Here is a 16487-nt window from a genome sequence, read left to right as displayed (position 1 = left end):
GAGAACTTGTCAGCTAGGAAGCCATTGGAACAATTTCACGGGCAAGCTTTGTTTATGAAATTTGCATTTAGATTTAGGCACTGATAGAATAGGGGAAATTGTTGGTAGTGGTTGTAGCTTGACGAGTGCCTGTTTTGTGACACTTTTCATGCTTCGATTCTTTAACATATCTATTTTATGCTACACTAAATTCAATATTTCGAAGTCTAAAAGTTAGAATAAAGTTTTCCGAATAAAAAAAATCATTGTATTTCATTTTCCTTATCAAATTTGAAATAAGACTTCTATATGTTATGTAAATCGCAAATGTTTACAATAAATACGGCTTTTGTTATTTATTTAAACTTTGTTACGACGTGTGCTATTTAATTTTTTTTTACTTGGATAATATCTCTAAGCCTAACGACATTGTCAAAACGTATTCACAATGTACGATAAAAAGGGGGTTGATAAAACATAATTCCGTGATTTTCTTTTAATAAATCTTATATATATATATATATGCCCATTCGTAAGATACGCTTAAATATATTTTCATTTATGTAGATTTCTTACTTATTACAGAGCCAACTCTCTATTGACTATTGTAGTATGTCCAATATACAGTAGTGATTTCAAGTTAAAAAAAAATTATCTGGCTTCATCAGCTAGAATTGAAACCAAAACATATGGCTCTCCAGCGTTATTCGTTACCATCTTAGCTAAGTCCATACGCATATAAAAAAAACTTTAAAAACAATGGCATTGTTAATGGCATGTATATTTTCGCATACGTAGAGGATACACATTAAGTTAACCTACACCTGCCAAGTTCTAATTTTCCCCATTTTGACACATTAGCAGCTATTTTTACCGGTTAAAAACCAAATCGAATTTGTTCCACAGGCCCGAATCCATTATATATCGAGTTTCAAGCCTGCAGATTAAATATCTGCAGGGTAGTTTGGCAGAGACCGTTGCGCACACAGACAAGGTCACTGATATAACTTTAGTATATTCGAGTTTTCGTCATTGTAATATACTTTGGTGTTGATGAATCTATAAAACGTTATCGGCATCATGAACTTTGTATTCCAGCTATTTTTACAACAGTGCGAGTTTAGAAAAGGTCGCATTCTGTTTAACCAATGTTGCTGACATTATCAAAGAGAATGAGTCTATCCATGCAAAATAATTCATTTTTATTGCAAACTTTTTAAGAGAACGAAAAGTGAAGAGTCCGCGGAGAGAGTTCAAAGGGTCCGAAAACTTTCTGACGAAAGAAAAATATTTCTAAACGGAAACTGGGTACATATGTTTGTTTCGGCTAGACCTGCGTCTGTTTGTGTGTAAATGATGTAGTTTGGGTTTTATAGTACGCGCAGATTTTCTGGACTGAATATTTCTTATAATGTGATTGATTTAAAAAGGTTGTTGCTTTGAGCTTTTGTCTACTCGAGAATCTATGCGTAAAAACATTCACTGTCGCTTTTACTTGAAACACAAGCGGAGAATTCGGAAAAGTTAATTCCTTTTTTTTTTTTTTTTTTTTTTTATTACTATTATTTTGCTTTTGCTTAGGTAAGGAATCGCCGAAATCTGGGTACCCCATGTACTTTACATAGATTTTACTGGGGGGGGGGGCGGCGATTGTCTGGTTGTAAAATACGCTTAAATATATTTTAATTTATCCAGATTTCGTATCTATTATTATAGTTGTGATTTTAAAAGTATGAGTGCCATCAACTAGAATCGAAACCGAACCGCAGCAATAGCTGGCGATGTTACCACTGTACAAACGTGACACGCATATGAACTGATTAAAAATTAAAAATAAACGATGAATATACAAAATGTATAACGATTTTGTTTTTCAATTTTGGCCCATTTTTGACTCCTTAAAACTATTTTAACCGACTAAAGATCCATGAAAGAACGGTCCGTAAAAGACCCAATCATTTAAGGCCCCTAACGCCGCTCTGCGACTTTTAGTTTTGGAGGAGATAGCTTGAAAATATGGAAACAGACAGACATATATAGCCTTTTATATATTAGATTATCTTTTCTATATTCGATTATCGTTTATCAAAGTAAACATTTGGGAAAATAACGAGTCCATAAAAATACTAGTCGCGCAAAAACAAACTGAAAAAAAAATAGCCTAAAGTATTTAAGAATCTGCCCTGAAATTTAAAAACAAAATTAAATAAAAATTATTTATCCTAGAGACTTACTGTTGCATAATGAAATACATAACTTTCAAACTTGATACCATTTTTTGGTGCCTGTTTACATTGGTGATCTATTAAATCAATGCATCTCGGGTGAAACCATTTTTACGTACTTACATTTCATTGCAAAATTATAAAAAAAATTTAATTACGAAAAAATGATTAAGTAGAAAAATAATTACAAGTAAAAATAGAATTTATCGAGTTTTATCGCATATTGTTTTGTGGAAGAGCTGTGCGACCAATTTAATATGATAAACTGACTTGTCTCCCTTGATTTTAAATTGAATTAAAATCTGCCTTTTTTTTTTTTTTAAATAGACAAGGCCACTCATAACTTTGATAGTGTGAAGTATATCCAAGTTTTCGTCATTGCAATATACTTTTGTTTAACAATACATCTAACATATCTTCTACTGGATCATTTTTTTTTTTTTTTATAATTTTTGGAATTTATACTAATTTCGTCATGTCGCGTAAGTACGTAATGTTTTCACCTGAAGTGTGTTGGTTTAAAAGATCATTAATACAAACAAACACCTACTTTTTTGTTATTCGAATAAACTTGCAATATATTGGGAGAAGACACTCAAGCAGTCATCGTTTCACGCGAAATGTAAGTACTTATTAGATACCATTAATTTTTTTTTTTTTTTTTTAATCTTATATTTTAACTAAGTCAATATTTTTACTTGCATTTTCGGGAAAGTAATTAAAAAAAAAAGACGAATATGGCTAATATTTTTATTAAGTTATTTCAATAAGTAACATTTAATTTTCTTTAACATTGACTTTTAAACTATAACATTTCAAATATAAAATCAAGATTTTCCAAACGGACATTTTAATTATTTAAATACGTTTCTATTTTTTCCTAGACTTAAAGGATTATTTCCGGTATGAAAATCTTTTTCAATAAAATCAATTTCTCATTGTTGGCTTTTAAAACCCGCTGGCCGTAGGTCATTTTAAACCGTTAAGGGATGGGGTGGGGTGTAAACATGGTTCAGTCATCTGCGATGAAATCAAAAGTACATTAACGCGGTTGAACAAAAGGAGTCTTCCCTTCCTAGTTTTTCATGGCGCCAATGAGTTAGACGAAATCTGTCTACAGGCTTAAATGAGATGTCACTATCAGGTTGATATGACTTGATTTGACCGCCGACATCAAATTTAAGATATTCACTTTTTATATACGAGGTGCAGATAATATTTGAAATGGTCATATGGTTGACTTTTACTTCTTTTCACCTCAACATTCATATTTAAAATGACGACTTTCACATGTTTTCAGGTATGCTGAAAACGAATATCACATTCAAATTTGTGGCAGACAAGTTTTCTGGATATGAAGACATTTTTCCAATGTATTACTTAATGAATTCCAGTGGCATTAGCCATTCTAATCATGCCACCGCTGAAAACACAAGGAATTACATTGAATAATAAAGGTCTTAATATCTAGAAAATTACTTGTCTGACCCATATTTAAATGTGATATTTCTTAGAAGAAATCAGATTAGAGCTCAGTCGATTACATTCCATCGAAATAACAATATAGTAGAGAAAACTAGCAATGTCTCATTCTGTGGTAAAAGGGGGGCTGTAAAGAACAGAAGAGATTATCCTTCATAGGATTATCGCGTTATACATTTTGTACATTCATCTGCGTTTATTTTTAAAATTGATTTGTAATAAATTGCAAATTTTATAATTTGGAAAGGCAAGAAAGATATTTCCCTCCAAATGTGGCGGAAGTCCTCTTTTTTTTCTTTCTTTCTTTTTCTTTTCTTTTCTTTTCTTTTCTTTTCTCTTTTCTTTTCTCTTTTCTTTTTTCTTTTTTTTCTTTTTTCTTTTCTTTTTTCTTTTCTTTTTTCCTTTCTTTTTTCCTTTCTTTTTTCCTTTCTTTTTCCTTTTCTTTTTCCTTTTCTTTTTCCTTTTCTTTTTCCTTTTCTTTTTCCTTTTCTTTTTCCTTTTCTTTTTCCTTTTCTTTTTCCTTTTCTTCTTTTTCCTTTTCTTCTTTTTCCTTTTCTTCTTTTTCCTTTTCTTCTTCCTTTTCTTCTTTTTCCTTTTCTTCTTCCTTTTCTTCTTTTTCCTTTTCTTCTTTTTCCTTTCTTTTTCCTTTCTTTTTCCTTTTCTTCTTTTTCCTCTTCTTTTTCCTCTTTTTCTTCTTTTTCCTCTTTTTCTTCTTTTTCCTTTTTCTTCTTTTTCCTCTTTTTCTTCTTTTTCCTTTTTCTTCTTCCTTTTTCTTCTTTTTCCTCTTTTCTTCTTTTTCCTCTTTTCTTCTTTTTCCTCTTTTCTTCTTTTTCCTCTTTTCTTCTTTTTCCTCTTTTCTTCTTTTTTCTCTTTTCTTCTTTTTCCTCTTTTCTTCTTTTTCCTCTTTTCTTCTTTTTCCTCTTTTCCTCTCTTCTTCTTTTTCCTCTTCTTCTTTTTCCTCTTCTTCTTTTTCCTCTTCTTTTTCCTCTTCTTCTTTTTCCTCTTCTTCTTTTTCCTCTTCTTCTGTTTTCCTCTTCTTCTGTTTTCCTCTTCTACTGTTTTCCTCTTCTACTGTTTTCCTCTTCTACTGTTTTCCTCTTCTACTGTTTTCCTCTTCTACTGTTTTCCTCTTCTACTGTTTTCCTCTTCTACTGTTTTCCTCTTCTACTGTTTTCCTCTTCTACTGTTTTCCTCTTCTACTGTTTTCCTCTTCTACTGTTTTCCTCTTCTACTGTTTTCCTCTTCTACTGTTTTCCTCTTCTACTGTTTTCCTCTTCTACTGTTTTCCTCTTCTTCTTCTATTTCCTTTTTTTCTTCTGTTTCCTTTTTTTCTTCTGTTTCCTTTTTTTCTTCTGTTTCCTTTTTTTCTTCTGTTTCCTTTTTTTCTTCTGTTTCCTTTTTTTCTTCTGTTTCCTTTTTTTCTTCTGTTTCCTTTTTTTCTTCTGTTTCCTTTTTTTCTTCTGTTTCCTTTTTTTCTTCTGTTTCCTTTTTTTCTTCTGTTTCCTTTTTTTCTTCTGTTTCCTTTTTTTCTTCTGTTTCCTTTTTTTCTTCTATTTCCTTTTTTTCTTCTATTTCCTTTTTTTCTTCTATTTCCTTTTTTTCTTCTATTTCCTTTTTTTCTTCTATTTCCTTTTTTTCTTCTATTTCCTTTTTTTCTTCTATTTCCTTTTTTTCTTCTATTTCCTTTTTTTCTTCTATTTCCTTTTTTTCTTCTATTTCCTTTTTTTCTTCTATTTCCTTTTTTCTTCTATTTCCTTTTTTCTTCTATTTCCTTTTTCTTTTACTTGGAGTCACCACTTATCAAGACACGCCATTCGAGGATAAGGGGTAATGAATGTAATATGATAGTGTATTAAACGTTATAAGGCATATCCGACTTGTGAATATGGAATTGGATCAGGAGTCAGCTACATTCTGGGGCAGTAGAATTATTCAACCACTTTTCCAATAACCTTAACAACAGATTGGAGATATAGCGCATTTATTAGTATAGACAACAAAATGAAATTTGGTCAAGAGACAAATAGATAACAAATAGATCTTACCAAAGGCAAGATAAGTTACTCTTCTACCTACTCGGATAAGTTTTTGTTATTTCAACATATTTTATTTAGTTTGAAACGCAAGTAGTGCCGAATGTTCAAGTTAGAATGACAACAAAATGGCGGACATGAGGCGATCATAATTGAATTCTCGATAATCGCTCAAAAATAAAACAAAATACCGACATAAATCCACCCAATAAATGTCGGCGTATTTTATTTTTGAGCAACTATCGAGGCCCTAATAACCTCGTACATTTCTCCAGCTCTCCTCGAAAATGTTGCAGTCTCGTACTACTAAACCAACAGTGATGATGGCATACTGTACTATCAATATTCTGTGTTGATCCTTGTAATTTTCTATTCGTTCCTTCTGATAGTCGACGTTCACTGTTTTGTGCATTTAGCGACAGGCTTAGCAATACTAACTTAAAACTAAAACTAATACATAAAAGGCTATATGTCTGTCTGTCTCTATATTTTCAAACTCTATCTCCTCCGAAACTAAAAGTCGCCGAGCGGCGTTAGGGGCCTCAAATGATTGGATTTTTTACGATCCGTTCTTTTATGGGTTTTTAGTCGGTTAAAATTATTTTTAAGGAGTCAAAATTGAAAAAAAAATCGTTATACATTTTATACATTCATCTTCCTTTGTTACTAGCTTTGAATGCTACAGTTTCGGTTTCGATTCTAGCTGATGGCACCTAAGTACTGTTTTACTTTCGAAATCATGACTTTATAATATATACGAAATCTGGACAAATTAAAATATATTTAAGCGTATTTCGCACCCGGGTAAAGCCGCCGACACCCCCCCCCCGCCGCTAATTTAATATACATATACTTCAAGTATCGCTGCCGATTTAATATAGACTGGGCACGTGTTCAGTCGAGATTGAGAAACGTGATATTTTAATCATCCGTAACTACGGACATCTGTTTTTTATTTTTTTTTTATAAATGAATGCTTCTGGGGTTTATTTTACGTAGTCCTGTGTAAGCTATTTATTAAGTTCCATGCTGTAAATGTATTTAAATGGCATGACGACACAGTGCGTTGTAAATTATGTGTATGTTATGAATTGCCAATAAATCTAATATAAATGTAGTTAAACTAAACAGAATTTGGGGGTTGTTCGACTATACACATAAATACGAAAAAGTTGTCAAAAAAAACAACTATATAACAAATAAATGTTATCAAAAGCAAGATAAGTTACTTTTCTACCTTACTGGATAAGTTTTTAGTGTTTTTATTTAATGTAAAATGTTTATTCGGTTCGAAAAACAGACTTTACTGGTATATGTGAAAAAGACAAATGGCGTCGTGCTCGCTGTTGTATACCTTTTAAGTTTGGGAAAATGAGTTCAAACTAAGAAACTATACAAGATACTGTTAGAAACTCACTCCATATAGGTTGGCCTATATCACGGTAACATACTGAGTGAGTTTCTAACAGTATTTTGCATAGTTTTTTTTTTTAGTTTGAACTCATTTTCCCAAACTTAACGTATACGACAGCGAGCACGCCGCCATGTGTCTTTTTCACATAAAGATTGTGTTTCCAACCGAATAAACATTTTACGTTAAATAAAAACACTAAAAACTTATCCAGTTAGGTAGAAAAGTAACTTATCTTTTCTTTGATAACCTTTATCTTTATATATTTGTTGGTTTTTTTTTTTCTTTTCTTTTGACAACTTTTCGTATCTATGTATAGAAATACAAACCCAGAATTTGTCCTTCAAGATCAAAATTCTTTCTTTTATGAATTCATTTCCATTTCAGCAATATTATTTTCACCATTCTTGTAGTATACAAAGATGATTTTAAGAGGAGCCGGGGAATCCTTACTGAATTCATTACAGCATTTTCGTTAAGCAAAATGCTATGTTTTAGTAAAACCGTAATTTAGTGGCCTGATCAAAATGCGATGAACAAGTGTGTAGAGGCGATAAATATTTTTTTGTTTTTGTTAAATATTAGTAAATGAGACACTATTAAGAGTTAAAATCTTTTTAGTATTACGCTTGTAATCTTATTACACGTTTCAAGCGTGTTCTTATGTTGAAATAATCGATAGGAGAAAAAATAATGGAGTCTTCGTACAAACGGAAGTTGGCGATTATTTTCGCATCTGTACACATTTCAAGCGTGTTCTTTGTATTACAAGCGTAATCTATATATCTAAAGTTACAATGCGAATGCGAGGACACTTCTCAACCTATATACTCAACGAATTATTCATTTACATACTTGAAATTTGGTACATAGGATATTCAGACATGTTGAAAAAATTTTAATCCGATTTCATCCGGAAAAAAAGGCTGCTAAGGGGTCAAAATTAAAAGTCGTGGGAGTCATCGGATTGTTATTTGTTTGCTGTTTCACGAATGCGCATGCGTGAATAGTTCACATTGCAGATTATGTTAAGGATAAGTAGTTTGAAAACACCTTTTAGAGATCGTGTCACGCTGGTCTAATGGTTATCGTACTTGACTCATTATCTTTAGGTTTTGGTTTCAATCTCAACTTGAGTATTTGTTTTTCTTTACTTACAAGAAGTAAACGGTTTGAATAAAAAAAAAACATAACTCGCATGCACATCTCAGTTTGTGTATTAATTAAAATATTTATGCCTATTTTACGACCGGGCAATGTCGGACGGCTTGCTAGTACTAAATTTTAACTCGAAATGATTTATCATGCAATCATATTTAACAAAATATAACAATATTTATCGCCAGTACACAATTTTTCGTCGCATAGTGTTCAGCCAGGCTACTAAACTGAGATTTTATCCTTTTTTTTTTTTTTTTTTTTTTTTTTAATTCTGATTGAATTATTTAAGAAAATTTCACATAAACAGACGTTTTCTTTACTTTTTATTCACTATTAGCAGGGAGATCTGACGTTGCCCGAGATTGAATAATGGTCAACGAATGTTTCAGACTTCCCAATACTTTTATTGTCATGGAATCGGTGAAATCGACGATTTTTCAATCAGATCGATTGCTTGCTCTAGTCGGGGACCCTCCGCGATGCAACGGGAGGAAGCTTCACATACCTCCCCGCAGTGATTTAGTCCACAATACATTGTAGTCTACATCGCACTGTAGAGAGTTTACTATTGATTTTATAAAATTATTTTTACAGAATTGTTTGAATTGGTTTAAAATCCAAAGTCAAGTATCATGGTTCTGTGGTGTTATAAACAGAAACATTCATTTCGAGTGCCCCGTCTTATCAAAGAACTTTGTTGATTTTATACTTTATTACTGCACATGCACTTGCAGTGTTATGCTGCATAAGAGTGCTAACTTTGGTTAGAATCGGATTGTTTCTTCTTTAATCGGAGCTTTCGATTATTGATTTTTTTTTTTCGATACTTATCGGAGGTATACTAAACATCTAAGAACACTCAAAGTGCAGTTGTGTGAAATTAAAAAAGTCCAACAGTTTCGGATTCCATAAGGAACGAACACACACACACACACACACATATATATATATATATATATATATATATATAATATATATATATATATATATATATAATATATATATATATATGCAATGTATTTTCCGTGATAAAAGAATTAAGTGCAAATTCAACACAGATTTTTTTAAATCTGCGTTAAATTGGCTTACTAATCTTACATATTGAATTTATATATATTAATAGTGGGTTCTTGATACTTTCCTATCCAGACAATGTTGAATTTTTTTTTTTTTTTTTTTTTTTTTTTTTTTTGTCCTCACAAAATACCAAGTGATTGCCTGCGTATACAAATTTCACGTTTCTCTTTTACATTGCAGATCCAAAATCATAAAATGACTGGTAAAACACCAGATTGAGAGCAACGACGGTAGGCGTTTTCCTCTTGTCAATTCATCGTGTAAAGACGAGTTACTGACTTTCATTGTATTCTTTGTCTTTCTTTATTACCATTTTAATGCGATTTATTTAGTAACCATCCTCCCCTAACATTTTTTTCTTAAAAAAAAAAATATAATAAGAATTCCTGTCCTAAAGTCATCCTTATAGATGTTTTTTTAGTTTTACATGTATGAGTATTTTTGTTGACTTTTGCCCAAATAGTTTTAAATCATTGGTTATTATTAGTAGTAGTGGTAGTATAATGTTCAGCCTCTTATGAGATATGCTATGTCAAGGGTTATTCATAATAAATTTGAACTTTGTCCCAATACTGAACGGATCAGTAACCGTTATGATTACTGCTTCATATCTAATTTAATGCAATTCTCAAATGCTTTTGAAGCCTTTTTCTTTTCTTTATTATTAAGTCATAGTTATAAAACAATCAGCAATAGACAGAGGCTAGTAAGCTAATTAGGAAATGCATAAAACTTAGGAACATCATAGTTAGCCAATACACAACTCAAAAAATATGACAGTGATACATGTCCATTCACACAATTCTGAGACGGTACGTTGAAAACTGCAGACAATGCGAAAGAAGATCGCCAGTACATCTCTGAACAAACACCGGTGTGATTATGCAGAAGGTCTAATGTGAGTGTATATCACCACAGGTTTGGTCTGTTCATTCGCAGCACGCAGCACTGGCATTACAGTGGAGCAAGAACAATGAAATAATCTATAGACAACAGAAGCAAGTGTTACTTTCCGGCGAGGAGAGATCCAATTCAAGCAGATCGTATATTCCAGAGAGAACAGGGTCGCGACAGGGAATATAACTGACTTACAAAATAACTCCATTATAATTTAGAATAGATATAACTTTTCTTTTGACGTGGAAGAGTACAGTTTTCTATCAAACTCAAATGAGATAAGATAAGCATTTTGTGAAACTTACATTTCTACAATGATTAAATTTTTAAAACGGATCAAACCAGTGAGGGAATCTAATGTTGTTTGAAATATAACAAACCTTTTTATATTTTAAAAAAAAAAAAAGTTAAGGTTTGCCTTTTGAATTAAGTGAAAAAGAAATATGTATAATTTAAACAGAAGATGCTTTTTTAATTTTTCAGCCTTATTGAACTGATTTACACTGGTGCCTCGTCGTGAATGATATCTTGAATACCATAAAATGTTTTTGAAATGAACAGAAACAATGGTCTGTGAATAAAAGTTTGAAGGAAATATGGGTGTTTTTCTCTGAATAACTAAGGTTTACATGATGCTACACGCATATACACACTGTGCGTGTGTATGTATGTATGTATGTATGTATGTATGTATGTGTGTGTGAGTGAATTATAGAATTGTTAAGGTATTCATATTGTCTCCTGATAAGTTTTCAATCGCAAACCGACTGTTTTGCTAAATATTCATGTTTTAAAGTAACAAGATTATTCTATTAAACGATAGAATATTTGGGTAGTGAGCTCATTATTATTGTTATCATTAGTAGTGGTAGGTTTTACAACATTTTTCCAGACGTGTTTATCATAAATACCCGCCCTCGTGATACTGCGCGAAGCAGGGGGAAGTAGCGTGTGATAGTGTCAAAATATGGGGGCGGCGCTTCCTATTCTGAGTTTTGAAAATTGGGCGTGATGAGAGATGAAGAAGCTGGAAATTTCATACTATCAATTTTTAGTTTATATATTTTCGCCAATTTCTTCCGGCACTCTCTTTTCTTACCCACTGCTCTCCACCCCCATCTCTCTCCCCCTCTCTTTCTCTCCCTCTATTTCTTTCTGTGTTTATAACATGTGCTTTTTCCCCCTTCTTTCTCTAGGTTTTCTTGTATACATAAGAACGCGCTCAGCCAATGAAACAGGAAAGACCTGCCCACGTGATCTAATTTGCAAGCTCTTATAAGCTTTCTGCCCATCGATGTCTACTCAGTTTAGTTCTCGTATTCGGTGCCAGAAGAAGCCAATTGTCCAAGAGACAGCTGCTGATTACTTTTAAACACCGTCAAATAATCAAAAAGTAGACAAAAACACATTTATTTTAAGGAACTGACAAAAAAAATAAAACCCGGTTCATTTTAACCACACAATATGATGGTTATAAAATGGACCTTGGTTATGCCATTAATTTTCATTTTTTTACGGAGCTCGGAATCTTTCGTAAGTATATACTCCCCTAATGATTTTGTTTTTGTTTTCGTATAAGTATGTATTTATTTTATATTTAAATTTAATTCAACTCTTTAAACTTATATTCTACTTTGAGAACTCTAATCGTGCAGATAGATTTTCTATAATTGTTTTCGGTTCCCGAATGATTATTGAAAAAAATAAAATAAAACAAATGTTAGCCATTATTTTGTCATATTTTATCAAAGTTTTTAAATTAATTTAGTTACTAAATTTTAATATTTACAAACATTTTATTTAATTTTTTTTTTTTTTAAATAAGTAGTCTGCAATATTTGTAAGTTGTAGAAGAGAAAATAAACCCAATGGAAAGCTGTCTACTCTACACGACTATTGGGTTTTTGTTTTGCTTAATTGTATTTAATGATTTTTAAATAGTTTTGCAATTCTGTGATCTGTTCCGTTTTGTGTGTTTGATAGTTGCCTTTTGTCTCTTGTCATTGTTTTTGCTTTGTCTTTCGTTTCGTATGCTCGAATTTTAGCAGCTACGTTCAATTTACTTCTATGGTTAGTCGACCCGTCCCGCTCCGGAATAATTACCGTCCCAAGTAATCATTAGAATCGGAGTTCCTCCCCTTGACCTATCAGCAAACCGTACTTAACATTTAAAAAAAAAAAAAAAAAAAAAAATCTTAGACGCTAATGCGATTCCAACAAGTGTGGATGTCGTAAAAGCATTGAGATGCGGGTGTTTAAGATAATTGACAGATCGATTTTTCCCCCCCATAAGTCGTTTTAAGCAAAAACAATATTTTATACTTGATTATCATGTCGAAAATAGTAATAGATCCAAAACTTAATCGAGTAGGAAATTATAGTTAAAAGGGTAAAGTCACTAACAAGTCTTAAGATGGTATGAGAAAAGTTTTTTTTTTTTTTTTTACGACCTGCCCCAGCGTAGTATAAACACCCCCAACCACCCCATGTTAAGAACGGCTTTCGAGGTTGGGGGGGGTTATACCGAAAGCCTTTCTTAACATGGGGAGATTATTGGGGTGTTTATAATACGCTGCTGGGGTACGTTGTAACTGAGAAAATAAGTGTGTAGGCATTAAAAATGTTATATGAAATATGAGTCATTTCGAGTTAAATTTTATTTTACCCATCTGAACTTGCGAAATGCACGATTAAATATATAAACATTGCTTAGACTATCCATCATGGCTGCTTTGCATCGGCTTTATAGCGACCTATAGCCATGGTGGATATTATTTAAGCAATGTTTATATATTTTAATCGCGCATTTCTCAAGTTCTGATGGGTAAAATAAAATATTAATGTGAAATGACTTCTTATGTAATATTTAATATTAGAAACATTTTTAATGCCTGCACACAATTATCTTATGTCACCTCAAGACTCTTGTCAGTGACTTTACCGTTAAAAGTAATTTTTACAGAAAATTGGGTGAAATTGCATTTTTTCTAAGACGTTATAAAAAGAAAGTGAAGAGTTCATACACAGGGGACGTAATTCAGAACGAATGTTTTAGATTACGTGTTCATGGCGTTCAATATTTGTTGTCTATAGCGAAACTTTTTTTTTTTTTTTTTACTAAAAACACAATAGCAGTTGTTCTACTTAATGAATTTTCGTAATTTTTAGATATTACTATTTTCGACATGACAATTAAGTACGTAATTTTTTTTTCTTAAAACGACGTATTTTTAAATCCAATTTAAAATTTAATTTGTTCACTTTATCTTAACAAGCCCAGAGACGCGAAGCTAATCATGGTTGTCTCACGATATCGCCAAAAAAGCCTAAATAGCAGAAAGGATGAGAGTAATGTTGCTAAAAAATCAACATATTTTCGTGGTATAAAGTCTCTATTGGGTTTACTCTTATGGATTCTGTCTATAAACTAACCGTTTACACACTGGATTTAAATTTGGAATCGCCTAATTTGAGGGGAATAGTGTTCGTAGCAAGAGCGTGAAACAATGAAGTGTGATTCGTCCACGTCCACATAATTTAATTGCTGCATAAACGCATGTAATAAGCCACATACTTACCAAAATCAGCAACCTCAAAAGATATTGTTTTAAATTTTAAATAATTCGTTTATTTTGTATGGGCAATATTTAAGAAACTGCTATCTAGTATAAATAAACGCCCAGCAACAGTGAAAATCTTTTTATTTAAAAGTCGGGTACTTCTCTAACATTTTAAAGATTTTCATATCATTGCTTTCCTGTTTTTTTATATATATTTTTTTAATGTTGCTTTTAAAAAGCTTTCATTCTTTTAATATGGTGTTAAAGTTTTAAATATTTCCTAACTTTTGAATAATAAAATGAATTTGATGGATTACATAGAAAGATTTACTAGAAAAAATTAAATAATATTCTAAATGGGTCCTTTTTGATCAGTTTAATTTATCCCCCCCCCTTTTATTTCTATTATTTTTATGTTGACATGGTTTTTTTCTCTAACATTTGTCATGTTTCTTCTTTCTAATGTTCTATTAAACTATCTAAAATTGAAAATGATTTTCGGATTGACTTCGTATAAAGGTTCACAACTCGTTTAGACCGATGATGCGAATACTGTAAAACTTAGATTTAAAACAATAGTTCGAATGAACGAGCTATATTTTATTTATTTATTTATTTATTTATTTTAGATCTATAAAATTATCAACTTTTAGTTATTCGGACTAATATTCTCATCGTAGCAGTTACCTATACGCCGTTTCGGCCGATGTTACGGCCGACCTTCTTCAGGTGCACCTTTTTAAACTTACGAACCTTTCGAATTGAAATTTCGTTCAATGTCCAGAATTTGGCGTGAAGATTTCCAAATTTGAAAAGATGCACCTGAAGAAAGTTGGAAGCTACATCGATGAGAATGATAGTCTGAACAACCCAAATATGAATGTTTTATATTTTGTGAGAGGATCGGGCAAGAGCAATCGACATATTATATTAGTTTAATTGAATTTAAATTTACCGCACTCCATCCATTGTTTTTTATGGACCACTTTGCATCATTTTTATTTGCTTTTATTGAGATACGGGAATAAAATTGTTCAGCATCATCGCATTATGGGTCTTTACACAATAGTCTGACTTGGTGAATAGAAAAACGATATTTATATGTTCTCATCTAGTGCATTAAAAACTCTAAAGTTATTAAACATCAGATTTTGAAAAAACATAACTTTATATTTCCCACCTTGTTTTTAAAAATTACAAACATAAAAGCTTTGTCAAACAAATGTACAGAGGACGTAAAGGTTTTTTTCTCTAAACAAGTGTTGATATGAATTCTCAAGCTGTAGTATTTTCTTTTTACTGTTATCTCCCTTGCACCCTTTCGATGAAGAAACTGGAAAATTGCTTGCATGTTGATATTGGTGATCATTTAAACCAATGTAAATGCATAAAAAAGACCTACAAGTTTACGGTGCTGGCGATTTTTAAAGTGATGTATATAATATATACTTTACATTAAATAAAAAGCCACCTTTTGCGCTCTCATATATATATATATATATAAAATCACACACACACACACACACACATATATATATATATATATATATATATATATATATATAATCACACACACACACACACACACACAGACACACATATATATATATAATCACACACACACACACACACACACACATATATATATATATAATCACACACACACACACACATATATATATATATATATATATATATATATATATAATCACACACACACATATATATATATATATATATAATCACACAAACATATATATAATCAGACGCACACACACACATATATATATATATATATATATAATCACACACACACATATATATAATCAGACACACACACACATATATAATCACAGACACACACACACATATATATATAATCACAGACACACACACACACACACACACATATATATATAATCAGACACACACACATATGTGTGTGTGTGTCTATGATTATATAAAATATGACACACAAACACACGCACACATATATATATATATATATATATATATATAGACACACACACACACACATATATATATATATATATATATATATATATATATATATATAATCAAACTTGCTTGGGTTTTTTTTTTGTAATCCTCCTTTTCTTTTTGTCGGACCATTTTCCGAATTTTTTTTTTTTTTTTTTTTTTTTTTTTTTTTTTCGAGTGAAAAAAGAAATTTCCCATAATCGCGAACGTTTTTGACCTCCATTGATCATCCTCAGGCGAGTAGTAAAAAATAAAAAAAAAAAAAAATGAAATTGAAAAATGAAAATAGCGAGATGAAATGAAAAGACGATTAAAGTCGCTTCAAATCATTAAAATACTCAAAAGCACTTGAGCGTGCCCTCCGTTTCATTTTGAGTCTGGTTAATCGTTGGTTTTAAAAACTGCTGCCCAAATATACTAATATATATATATTAGTGTGTGTGTATATATATATATATATATATATATATATATATATATATATATATATATATATATATATATATATATATATATATATATATATATATAAATTCCCATATAGTCCTGTTTCGTTGTATCACAACTCATCAGTGGGGTTAGACTTTCCCAAGCTAAAGACTGAACCTAGAACAATCGCGTTGATAGTCGGCAGTTCTATCCATCGACGATCCACAGGCGC

General features: G+C 31.3%; 1 protein-coding gene across 1 annotated transcript in view; it reads left to right on the top strand.

The window, feature by feature from the left end:
* Positions 1–11464: 11464 nt before the first annotated feature.
* LOC145255700 (uncharacterized) overlaps positions 11465–16487 on the top strand; it is a 38066-nt gene continuing 33043 nt past the window's right edge. The window contains exon 1 of the mRNA XM_080114286.1: positions 11465–11798. Coding sequence (XP_079970412.1) covers positions 11730–11798 — 69 coding nt within the window. The 5' untranslated portion in view covers positions 11465–11729. The remainder of the gene's footprint in view (positions 11799–16487) is intronic.

This window comes from Euprymna scolopes, chromosome 3, assembly GCF_053919585.1.
Source record: "Euprymna scolopes isolate OS-2025 chromosome 3, ASM5391958v1, whole genome shotgun sequence".
NCBI lineage: Eukaryota > Metazoa > Mollusca > Cephalopoda > Sepiida > Sepiolidae > Euprymna > Euprymna scolopes.
This window is presented reverse-complemented; position numbering and strand designations above follow the sequence as displayed.